The sequence below is a fragment of the Rosa chinensis genome, chromosome 2, assembly GCF_002994745.2.
Source record: "Rosa chinensis cultivar Old Blush chromosome 2, RchiOBHm-V2, whole genome shotgun sequence".
Classification (NCBI taxonomy): Eukaryota; Viridiplantae; Streptophyta; class Magnoliopsida; order Rosales; family Rosaceae; genus Rosa; species Rosa chinensis.
Genome location: NC_037089.1, coordinates 8,195,173 through 8,207,872, shown reverse-complemented (window position 1 = coordinate 8,207,872; position 12,700 = coordinate 8,195,173). Strand labels below are relative to the sequence as shown.

Here is a 12,700-nt window from a genome sequence, read left to right as displayed (position 1 = left end):
ACATATAAACCTCGCAGACGGAATATGCAACGTAAACGAGGTCTCGTATATTAGAAATTGTAACAAATATAAAGTCTTGCTTATAGCATTCTGTAACACACTCACTTGTCTCGCAATATGTTATATGCGAGGAATGAATTGCGTCGCTTATTGAAAATGCAACAAACATCCAATCCCCGCATATGGAATATGCGACGTAAACAAAGCCTTGTATATTAAAAATAGTAATAAATATAAAGTCTTGCATATAGTTTTTGGTAACATACTTGTGAGTCTCACAATTTGTGATATGCGAGGAACTAATTGCGTCGCATATTGAAAAAACAACAACCGTGTAATTTCGTTGTTTTTGACAATCAGTAAAACACATAAGGCGACAACTAGTTACGACAACCCAAAGTCGTCGCATTTTCAATTCAGCGAGAAATTTTGACTTTTTACGACAACTTTGGGTTGTCGCCAATGACATTTTCTCTTGTAGTGTCATATGTGTTAAGATTTTCATGAAGATGGTGAAAGGTTGAAGTCGACGAAGAAAAAACAGAGGAAAGCAAAGATAAAACTGAGAGTACGCTACTTTGATATCTTTCTGATTGTTTACAAAAGGACCTAATTGCTTAACACACTTCTAATTGCACTTGACCACTAATAGTAATCAGCTACTAACAAATTTTCTTTCTCTCCATCAGATCCTCAACACGTGTAGGCGATCTGCAACCCTTATCATCTTGATTCTGTACTCTAGTCTTTTCAATGTGAACGTCAAGCTGCAAGACCACCACAAAGTCCCAAACTCTCACCATAACTGATTCACATACATGGAGGCTTCAGTTTCTTGGGCTGTTTTGACCCTGTCATGGCTATTCCTTCTGGCCCTTGTATCAAAAATCTTCTTTTCCCAACTACGCAAACTGAATCTGAAATTTCCACCCGGTCCAAAACCCTGGCCTATTGTTGGTAACCTCAACCTCATCAATGGTCCTCTCCCTCATCAATCCCTTCACAAACTATCCCAAACTTATGGCCCTATAATGCAGCTCAAGTTTGGCTCCTACCCAGTCGTAGTTGCTTCCACTGCAGAAATGGCAAAACAGTTTCTGAAAACACATGATCATGTCTTTGCCTCTAGACCACGAACTGCAGCAGGCAAGTATATCACTTATAACTACCTCAACATCACTTGGTCGCCTCACGGTCCATATTGGCGCCAAGGCCGCAAGATCTTCCTCTCTGAGCTATTCAGCTCGAAAAGGCTAGAGTCCTTTGCGTACATCCGTGTTGAGGAAATTCGCTCTTTTATCTCACGACTGTGTGCCTTGCCGGAAAAGCCAGTTATGCTGAAAGAGCATCTGTCACGCCTGACTCTAAGCGTTATGACTAGATGTGTGATGGGGAAGGAGTACTTTAGGGAGCCTGAGTTTCAGCGTTCGGTGATGAGGATCGAAGAATTTCAGGAGATGTTAGATGAAGTGTTCTTGCTCAATGGGGTTTTCAATATCGGGGACTGGATACCGTGGCTCGATTTTTTGGACTTGCAAGGGTACGTAAAGCGAATGAAGGCCTTGACGAAAAAATCGGAGCCATTTTATGATTATGTGCTTGATGAACACAAGGCAAAGAGTGAAGGAGTGAAGGATTATGTAGCCAAAGACATGGTGGATTTACTGTTGCAGCTTGTTGATGATCCTGATCTCGAAGTTAAGCTCACCAATGACAGTGTCAAGGCATTCATCCAGGTACATGAAATGTGTGGCTGCATGCCGTTCTCCAATCAAATGAGTATTAATCGTGCATATTAGACTTTGAATTTGGACCGAACATTTAGCTAGAACAAGAATAAGTTTATCTAATAGATAATGTTTACTTAATCACAACATGCTGAACATAGTCAGATCGTCTAGAAAGAGAACAATATTATTGCTTGTTTTTCAATTATTATAAACTCCAGTGTTGCTTTATTAATTTTGTTCATTCAAAAATCAGGACTTAATTGCAGGAGGGACTGATACCTCTGCAACAACTTTGGAGTGGGCAATGTCTGAACTCATAAAACAACCACACCTCATTAGAAAGGCAACCGAAGAGCTTGACAGAGTAATTGGGAGAGAGAGATGGGTGGAAGAGAAAGACATTCCACAACTTCCTTATGTTGACGCAATCATGAAAGAGACAATGAGGAAACACCCTGTGGTTGTTTTGCTTCCGCCACATTTGGCTCTTCAAGATTGCAATGTGGCTGGTTTCGATATTCTTAAGGGGACAAGAGTGTTCATAAACACATGGAGCATAGGAAGAGACCCCTCAGTGTGGGATGCACCAGAAGAGTTCAATCCGGAGAGGTTTCTGGGAAACAAGGCAATCGATGTGAAGGGACAAAGTTTTGAATTGTTACCATTTGGTTCGGGAAGGAGAATGTGCCCTGGTTATAGCCTTGGCCTGAAAATGATTGGGTCTTGCTTGGCCAACATGTTACATGGATTCAACTGGAAATTACCTGAGAATATGAAGCCAGAGGATTTGAGCATGGATGAAGTTTATGGATTGGCAACACTAAGGAAGTTTCCACTTGTTGCAGTTGTGGAGCCTAGGCTCCCAATCCATCTTTATTAACTGCCTTTGAAGTTTGAATGTGATCATCTTCTTGCTGAAACGAAATTAAGAACTATATGGGTGTCTATCAAAGTTTATAATGAATAAATAATGAGAGTTTCTATTCATACCTCCGAAATTGGTATTTGGACCTCCTCACTTAATACACCTCCAACTTACTTTTACAAATAACCAATATGCTATTTGCACCTCCCTAATTTTCCCACAATGCCCATTGTCTAATAAAATCTATAAAAGCCTTTTTTTTTTTTTTTTTTGAAAGAGAATAACCTCGGAGTCCATACCCATGAATCAAAGTCGCCCACAACAAGCATGTGATCCATGAATTCAAGGACATGCGGTATATATAATTTTTTGTAGACAGAGCGTCTTGATACATTTACATACTTTTCTATAGAGAGGGCTTCTCTTCTTCTCTGTCAAATCATTTCTTTCCTCTGCTAGATCTCTTATCTCTTTCTCTAGAACCTTTCCTTTCTTTCCAAAAGTATGATCCTACTCTGCTAGCTTTTCTTCAAGTTTCTTGTCAATAGCATTTGGCTTTTCCAACAATTTGTCATCTTTCTCCTTCATGTCATTGAATTCTTCTTGATCATCATCATCAACAGCCGGGATGATTTTTTCTTTCTTTTTCAAATCCAGCATCTTCTAGAAGATCAAATGAGGGCTTCAGTTATTCCTGAATGACTCCATAGTTAGCAGGATCATTTGGATCATAGGCTTCCGAGAAACAAAAACAATCCCATGAGATTTGATATAGCTCAAAGCTATTTGCAACAAAAAAAGGTTTATGGGGTTTTGCCGTTTAAATTAGTTGGTAGGAGGGTTATGGAACTCTTTGAAACCCAAACAACATCACCATAATTCATCAAAATTATATTCTCAGTCAGCTTTCCTATGTGGGATCATTTGTAGATTTTCATTCTTTTATTGACGTTACAAAAAAAAAAATCAAAGCAAGAAGAAGACGAGGGGAAAGTTTATCTTCTCCCCGAAAAATCATGGCATCCAATCAAGAAATGTTAATAAACGAAACAAAAACCACATAATTTCTTTAAGTTGAAGACTACTGTTGTTCGTAGAGGTAAGAAGAATTTTTTTTTTCTTTCTCCTCTTTTGTGTCTTTATTGGTAATTTGACATGAGTTGACAAAGTCAACTATCACTTGAAAAAATGAAGAGGTCCAAATGCTAATTTTGGAGGTATGAATAGAACCTCCCATAAATAATAAGGTTTCCAGATTGAGGGAAAAAAAAAATTCCACTGAACCAATTGACTTGTAATGGCTTATCTAGTCACTCTTCGCCATTTCCCTTGATATCTCTCTAAACTAACGATTTTAAGGTTTTCATCCTATATTCGTAAATCTAGCACGGTTGATTACGTACATATATCAAGCTCATGTTCCATAAACGTACGTGTTACAAACTATACAGTCTTCTTGATTTGTCATTTTCAATTCTTTTGATTTGTCTAAATGGCATGTATGTAAATAAGATGAGGCTATATATTATGGTATGTTTCTTTAAATTTTTTTTTATGAAACTTGACGAAACGAGGAGTATTTATTTAAACGAAAAAAATAAATTATATAGAGGGAGAACTATACCAAACATCTCGATGATATCAACAAAAACGGAAATTAGGAAGATCCATTCATCAGTCTCGCTTACAAAATCTATGAACGATAGGTGAAGCCAAATTAATCTCACCAAACCAAATATGAGGAAGTAGTTCAAAAATATGCCAATGCATCCGCAAAGTGATTCCCTTCACGAAAGACATGAGTAGAACGAGATTACATTTGAGAAATATGCGCGATATAAGAAATTGCCTCATTCCACACGAACCTGCCAAGGTACAAGATGAGAAAATTGAAGAAAACTGAGAACGACTGTAGAGTCCACAACCATACAAACTTTTAGTCTCGAACTCACGTTAATTATATTGCTTTAATAACCACCATGATCTTGCTGCCAGAACTAAACATCTCTTAATTGAAGCAAAAAACACCCAAACCAACAGCATATAGGTAATTCTACTATGGTTTGTTTCTTATTGAGATCAATTCTACAAAAAACCGAACTCAAGCTTCAACAACGCCCGAGACTACAACTTGATTATAGAACTCATCAACCACTTGGAAACGTGAAGTCTTTATTTCTCAGGCAGACATCTTTCTTAGGGGAGTATATTCAATTTAGATTTTAAAAGATTCTTTTTGAGTTTTTATAATCTATGGATTTACTTAATCCACGGATTGTTTAAATTCCATATGGACTTTGATTGATTGTAATGGATTGATTTACTAGTATTTATCCAGATTTTACAAGTCCTTATGATGTTTTTGTAGCTTCAGTTTAGTCAAGGTTTAGGTCGTATAGCTAGTCGTCATTTTCTTATATGTGTAGGTAGCTCTAGGCTGGATTTTCTTTGTTAGGGATTTGTCTCCCGGTTAGGCCGAAAAGGCAAAAAAAACGTTTATGTGCTTTGGGAGCTTAAGCTCTGTTGCATGGATGATCCTGAGGGTGAGTATATAAAGTTGTGTGAATATTCATGCCCCTCAAAAAAAAAAATCACTACTTCAAACAAGAAAGTTTTATACTTAAATAAGGTATAAAATCCTCTACAATGTCATAGGCAACTAACTATGACAACCAAAACGATTTAGTGACTTCTAATTATTAAAGAAACACATCAACAAATATGTGATTTTCTAGTTTCATACTTGCATATCCCTTGCACATTAAAGTAAATTTAAATTAAATTCAACTATCGAGTCTATCTAATTAGAAACCAGAAAAGGAGAATTAACATTAGAGGTAGTAAAAAATAGGTTTTCGATCTAATTAGAAACCAGAAAAGGGGAAATAACATTAGATGTAGTAGAAAATAGGTTTTCCTTAGTTTGGTCTTTGCAATCTTAACTATTGACTCATATCTCCTTCAAAGTCTTTCACATTTGTAAAGCATGCTTGATTTTCAAGTATTCATTACCTCGACCTTAGGCATCGATTTTTTCATCTTTTTACAATATTACATTAGCCAAAATTAAGTAGTAAACTAATGACATAATTTACTTCATATCTAATTTAGAAAAGAAAAGAAACATATGTGTGGATGTATCATCTTAACAATATCACTAAAAGTTACCATCATTACCTATTACCTAGAAGGAAAGGCTTCTAGAGTTGTAGTGATAAAACTAAAAAAATTACTATATGGGAGCAGAGGTAGAGGAGGATAGTGGGAAAATGAGTCTAGGACAAAATTGATGAGTGTCATCTATTGAGGGCTGCTTCTTCCTTTTTTTTTCTTCTTTTTTTTTTGAGAAAGAGTTTCTTTATTTTTTGAGTGAGAAAGAATCCATCAAAATCTCTTAGAAAGTGGCTGGATTGTTTTTCAGTTTATATATATATATATATATATATATATATATATATAAAGTACTATAAAATCCTTCAAAATCCAGCATTTAATGAAATTCTAAAAAATCTGTATATTTTTGAATATCTCCAGATTTGAATGGATAATTTTAAATCTTAATTGAATACACCAAAACTTTAAAGGACTATTTAAAATCTCAATTGAATACATGAACTTTCAAAATACAAAAAAATCTTGTAGACTCTGAAATGAATACACCCCCTAAGTGGATTCCGATTCATGCATTCGTTGTTTACCACATCGGCTCAAAAATGCTCATGTTGCACATGCTGGTAATGCTTGTCGATCATCATAGTGTGCTCTAATATGTTTGCCGGCCAAGTTATAAGAAATAGCACCTTTTCAATAATTGTGGCCGAGTCATATAGCACCTAAAACTAACAACCCAAGCCCTACAAATAGAATACTTTTTTTTTTGAATAAGAGAATGATCTTTATTGCAACTGAAATTAGCCAACATGGTCTTTGGCCAGTACATCAAGAATACAAGTTGGAGGATCGATAGTCCAAACAGCATTACAATGATCATCAAAAGCTAAACTGGCTAGCCTATGTGCAACCTTGTTGCACGATCTAGGAGCAAAACAGATTTTGATATCTGGCCTAGTATTCAAAAGAGCCCGAATGTCTTCAATTATAGCTGCATAAGGCAACATATCATATCTGGGGTTCTGAATGTCCGTTATGTCCGTTATGTCCGTTCTGCATAAGCCCTACAAATAGAATACTTATTACAAACAAAAACATGAGTGATTTTGTTAGCTATATATATTTGGCTAAAAGAGATCTATAGGTAGTTATTAGTTTTTGAAATCTGCTCCAGCAAGATAAGTTAAATCTCTAGCAAAATTAATTTTTTTGGACTAAATACTTGTTACTCCCTGTACTTTGCTCCTAAAAACAGTTCAGTCTCTCACCTTTTAAATTAAACAATTTAGTCATTGTTCTATCTAATTCTCACACAATAGGTCCCAGAGTCACCATTATACCCCTCACTTCCTTATATATATATATATATATATATATATTTTTTTTTTTTTTTCCTCTCTTTTTTATTTCAATTTTTCCTGCTTTTCTCTCTCTCTCTCTCTCTCTCTCTCTCTCTCTCTCTAAAAACAAAACCCCTAATTCATATTTTGGGTAGTCAATTCATCATCTCAATTCAATTAGTACAATTCAAAGAAAGAAAAACAAATCTATGGGCTGGACCGTGGAAGAAGACGAAGGTGTGGCACATTCAACATGCCGGAGGAGGCAGCTCTCACCTATGACAGTGCCACCACGTCTCTTCATGGCAACAAGGCTAAGACCAACTTCTTGACGCTGTTGACCAGAGGATATCTCTTCCTCGACCTTAACATCTCCTTTGCCCAGTGGGCCTCCCACTTCGGCCGTCTAGTTGAGTTTCTCCACACCGACGTCTTAAACGACATCGTGAAGAGCAAGGAGGAGGCGGGGACATCGTTTGTTGTGTCCGGTGTTGTCTGAACCCGCTTGGATCTTGAATTGTTCAAATCTAACACTTTGTGGTGGTTAAAATTAAATGGGTCGACGACGGCGGACCGGTGATCAGACCGGAGGTTGGAGGGGGTTGATGGTAGGGATTGGTTAGGCGTCAGGTCGGGTTGTGGGCTGGAATTGGTGTGATGTTACGGGTGGGTGGATAAAGATTCGGGGGATGGAGGAGAGACCTGAGTCAACGAGGCCCTTGACTCCAAGTTGGAGTCGTCGAATTGCTTTTATGTCACTATTTTTGAGCTTTGATATCAGAGATTTCAGGTCAGAGAGGTGGGGGTTCGATCAACCCTAAACCTTGACCAGAAAATGGGTCGCCATTAATGTGGATGAACTCAAGGTCAGAGACGAATTTGGAGAGAGAGAGAGAGAGAGAGATAGGAAAAATTGAAATAAAAAAAGAGAAAAATAAGAAAAAGGAAGTGAGGGCTATAATGGTCACTCTGGGACCTGTTGTGTGAGAATTAGAGAGAATAAAGACTAAATTGTTTAATTTAAAAGGTGAGGGACTGAATTGTTTTTCGGAGCAAAGTATAGGGACAACAAGTATTTAATCTTTTATCAAACTAGCTAAATTAAATTAAACGTAAAAAAATTTAAATTTTGGTTAAATTCTCTCTCCTCTCTATTTAAATATAGCTAGAGAATTTAAGAAAAGTTAAATTTAACTTTTATTTAGCCTTTTTGTTGGAGTGAAATATTATCTTAAAATTAGCTAAATTTTAAAATTATTTTGAAGTAAATAGTATATTGGAGATACCCAAACATGTTAATTGCCGATCTTCATCCACAAATTATGGATGTTTTCTCCAACTTAATAAATCATATATTTAACAAAGAGTCAATTCATAAAGAAAAAGTCATTTGTCCTCATCCTCAAACTAAATCCTACTTAGATTTGCATTTTATGGGGGCACCAGCCTCGATCTACTCATTTGCTTTGGCATTTTGTGTTCTGTTCAGTTGTAATGCACTAATGTGTGGCCTCGGTTAGCTAGATGCCAAAGGAAAAATGAAGGATTGGTGAAACCAACAATAGTGCATGAATAAGGTCTCATGAATAAGATGGGTTGATATACCAAACATTCAAACAGGAGAAGCTCGATCAATATAGATCACATAAAGGGCCTTGTATGTGTGTAAATAGTTTGTTCAGGAAGCCAACAAGTCAACAACAGGCAAAGTCTGATCATAGAATAATATTTATTACCCATCTGCATGCAAATAATATTATTGGCTGGAATTGGAGTCCATAAATCTCTCTTTAATCCACATAACTCCATCTCAATGTGAGATTCACATTTTCAATACGTACTCACATGTATGGCGATTTCTCAAGTTAAACACACGGACATATTACATTAATAAGTAACATGTAATGTGTGTGTTAATATCTCAAACCATATATGTAGACTACGTGTTTTGATATCATATTAAAATATTGAATAGAGGAATAAGAAAAGAGAAAAAAAAGACAAATATGTAAGTTACCACAGTTTTCTAAATGAAATATGAAGGATAAAAAACCGTTGATTTCTTTAGGGCTGGATTCGGCCCAAAACCGACCACAAATGGGCCAAACCAATACTGAACCGAAGTGGGTCGGTTAGCCCAAACTGTAACCGAAACCGAGCCGAGCAAGGCCCAAACCGAATTTTCGGTATGCCAATTATTCGGTTGGTTTGATTCGGTAATGGGCCTCCACCTAAACTATTGGGCCATCTAATTTTTAAGCTTTCACAAGGCCCATTTCCATTTTCTAGCTTTTTACTTTTTTCAGCCCTATTTTTCATACTCATTGACTGATCAGTTTTCCAGTTTTTAGGCTTTTGCAGCAGAGTTTTAGCCTCTTTATGGTTCCATATTTACTGCTGCTGCAGCCCACTACATCATATCATCCACACATTACTACAAGTAATACAAAGAAATAAGAATAAAAAATCAAAGCTGCAACTACAAGTTATAGAACCTAAAAGAGTAAAAGTACATCATATGACACATTGCACAAGTCCACAACAAAGTACAAAAAACTCATCCAAAAGTCCGAAAAAAATAATAACACAGCAATCATAAAGAAATTACATTACCAACAATTAACTAAAAAATACGCATTGTTCCATTACAAATAAAACTGAACAAAATACAAGTTAGGTTGCTTTAATGTTCTGATCATCCATCACTTCATCTTCTCCATTATGGGGATGTCGCTGCACAGTTTCAGTTTGTCAATATTAGAGACTAAAACAGAATGCAGCAACTTCAATACTTGATAGAGCAGCCCAGAATTGATGAACTTAAAGAAAACTTGATGAAAATAAATTGAAGAGGTAAGTCATAAGACTGATTGCATACCAAAACCTTTGCACCGACAGAAAACTGAACTATGCATCTTCGTATGTTGCAGCAGTGGTCGTAGAAGAGCTTGGTTCATCCAATCTAAGTCCAGCAGTTTCTACAAATTAAAACAGAAAATTGATAATGAGTACAAGTTTAAGAAAATGGCAGAAATCGCAGAAACGAGTAAATTCAATCAAATATTTGCAGAATTATACCTCTCTCCATTGCTTCTAGCTCGCGATACTGCTCCAGCTCAGCCACAGTTGGTTCCTTGTAGAAGTTAGGTGTTGTAGCCCTCAGCCAATCACTTGAGCAGACCAAACACTCCACCATTTTAGGTGATAGGGAACTCGTATAAGAATCTACCACCCTTTTTCCCAAATTGAAGGCATTTTCACTTGCGACGGTGCTGCAAGGGATGGCAAATAAATCCTTTGCAAGCTTTGAAAGTACCAAATATGTATTGGCATTAACTTTCCACCAAACTATCACATCGAAACCCGGTGTCAATGGATGAACATATCGATCAGCCAAGTATTTGTCAACCTCATTCGAGATCATCTTATTTTGTTCATCCATTCTTTCTTGCATTAAATCAGTCAATATTTCAGCTTGTCCACCATCAACACCATGAAACTCAACTCCCTCTATTGGCTGACTTCCATCAACAGGTGTGGTTTGGGAAAAGGCTGCATCACTGCGCCTATATTCGTCGTACATCATCATTAAAATCCCCTTTAACTCACTGGTTATTGCTGCAACTCTTATCGGTGAGGAACCAACTTTGGCAAATGCCTTTTTTTGGTATAGCAGTTTCCACCTAGGATCTAACACATTGGCTATGATGATGATTTTGGTCATTTGTTCAAATGAACCCCAATACTTATCGAACTTGTCTTTCATCCCACAAGCCACCCTTTGCAAAATAGGGTCTCTATCATCATTCATCTTGTTATCAATCTCTGTATGCAGCCCTATCAACTTAGAGAACAGCAGATGTGCTGTCACTTTCTTCCAAGCGCTCAATTTCATGGTTGCTTCGTAAACCTTCCTAAGAAAATGCACAAAAGCTTGTGCATTCCTCCAATCTTGTGATGAAGGAGGACCTGCCCTTTTCTTCTTGGTTTTGGCATCCGTCTCGTTGAAGTACTTCTTAATCACCCATCCTTTCAAACACTTTTTCATACTTTAATGCTGCAGCCAACATTAAGTATGTGCTGTTCCACCTAGTTATAACATCAAGAGGAACATTTGTAGTGTTGCTCAACTGTTCAAGCACTGAAAAATCCCTAAATTTATCAAGTCTACTTGCTATCCCATCCACAATCTCATCGATTCCATCTCTCACAACCAGATTTATGATGTGACAAGCACACCGAAGATGTAAAAAGTCACCGTCAAAGTTTAAAGTCCCTTTACTCATAAGTCTTCTCTTCATGTACGAAACAGCGGTATCATTTGCAGATGCATTGTCCACTGTTATTGTAAAGACATTGTTAATACCCCATTCTCGAAGACACTGCTCTAAAACCCTCCCTATATCCTCCCCCTTATGGCTAATGATTGAACAAAAGTTTATTATTCTTTTGTGAAGGTTCCAGTCACTGTCCAGAAAGTGGGCAATGACGACCATGTAGTTTATGTTCTGAATACTCGTCCAAGTATCAGTAGTTATGCTCACTCTTGTTGAGTGAGCAGCAAACTCACTCATCAGCTTGGCTTTCTCTATTTGAAACAACTCCCACACTCCTCTCGCAACCTCTTTTCTCTTCATTCTTTTCCACTGAGGCTGTAACTCATGAACGAACTCCTTAAACCCATCCCCTTCAACATGCATGAAAGGAAGTTCATCCATGATGATCATCCTAACACATCTTAAATCACATCTAGATTGGCTGAATTTATGGTAAGTAACCCCCCCACTCACATTATCTTATTTAAGAATGGTTTGACCCTTCGTTTCTGGTAGTGGCTCGTAAAGCGGGCAGGTTTTGCACTTTTTTGCGTGAAACCACATTGAAGAAGTCCCATTTGTAGTGCTGCTAGTAGGTACAATTTCTTGGCAGAAATTGCACTGTGAAACATCTCGATTGTCACTCCCATCACTCAGTTTCGGCCTAGTGAAACACTCCCAGGTTTTGCTTCTTCCTATCGCTGGCTTTGCATTTTTACCCTTTGTCCCCACCCTAGTTGCTTTCTTTCGTTTTCCACCTGCCCTAACAGCCAATGTATTATCCTGCCCTTCGTTAGTAGGAATGGTTGGGACTGACTGTGACTCTACTTCAGGGATGATATTTAGGTTAGGGTCAGGGTTTGGGTTGGGGTTGGGGTTTGGAGGCTGAACTGGAGATGAAGTAGAGGTGTGATTAAGGTTGCTACATATTGAGGGGGTACTCAAGTTGCAAGAAGAAGATGCCATCTACACAAACATGAAAAAGCAAACAAAAAAAAAAAAAACAACAACCAAGCTTCAACGTAAGCTCCAACTAGCTTTGTCCTTGCCTAGCAAAGAAATTAAGTAATGTTAGAAACTACAATTTCCACATCAAAAGTCTGTTAATGAACAAAAGTACCTTCTCAGATAAAGAAAACCAAATTAAAAATCAAGAAGAAGGCCAAAATCTTCTTATGGGATTAAGGAATGAGGACCCAACATAACATACCTAAACATTCATGGTTTAATCCAGAAAAATGCTCTCCCTCTGCCTTCTCTTTCACTCCTTCCTCAGCTTCTGCACCTTGCTGGAGTCGTCGACCTTGTAGAACTGGAGGACAGTGAGCTTGATCTTTG

General features: G+C 37.3%; 1 protein-coding gene and 1 long non-coding RNA gene across 2 annotated transcripts; one reads left to right on the top strand and one right to left on the bottom strand.

Moving 5' to 3' along the window:
- The first annotated feature begins 702 nt into the window (after positions 1–702).
- Positions 703–2,723, top strand: LOC112190995 (trimethyltridecatetraene synthase). Its single transcript, XM_024330515.2, has 2 exons — positions 703–1,736; positions 1,984–2,723. The coding sequence occupies exons 1-2, from the start codon at positions 819–821 to the stop codon at positions 2,608–2,610; spliced, it is 1,545 nt and encodes a 514-aa protein (XP_024186283.1). The 5' UTR covers positions 703–818; the 3' UTR covers positions 2,611–2,723.
- A 6,969-nt stretch (positions 2,724–9,692) lies between these two features.
- LOC121051618 lies at positions 9,693–10,280 on the bottom strand. Its single transcript, XR_005806263.1, has 3 exons — positions 10,125–10,280; positions 9,925–10,024; positions 9,693–9,779 (listed from the first exon to the last, which is right to left on the bottom strand). It is a non-coding gene; the product is annotated as an uncharacterized LOC121051618 (long non-coding RNA).
- Between the last annotated feature and the right edge of the window lie 2,420 nt (positions 10,281–12,700).

Coding starts and splice junctions, on each gene's coding strand:
- LOC112190995 (XM_024330515.2), top strand. CDS start 819: ATGGAGGCTTCAGTTTCTTGGGCTGTTTTGACCCTGTCATGGCTATTC. Junction 1,737..1,983: donor GTGTCAAGGCATTCATCCAG/GTACATGAAATG, acceptor TTCAAAAATCAG/GACTTAATTGCAGGAGGGAC.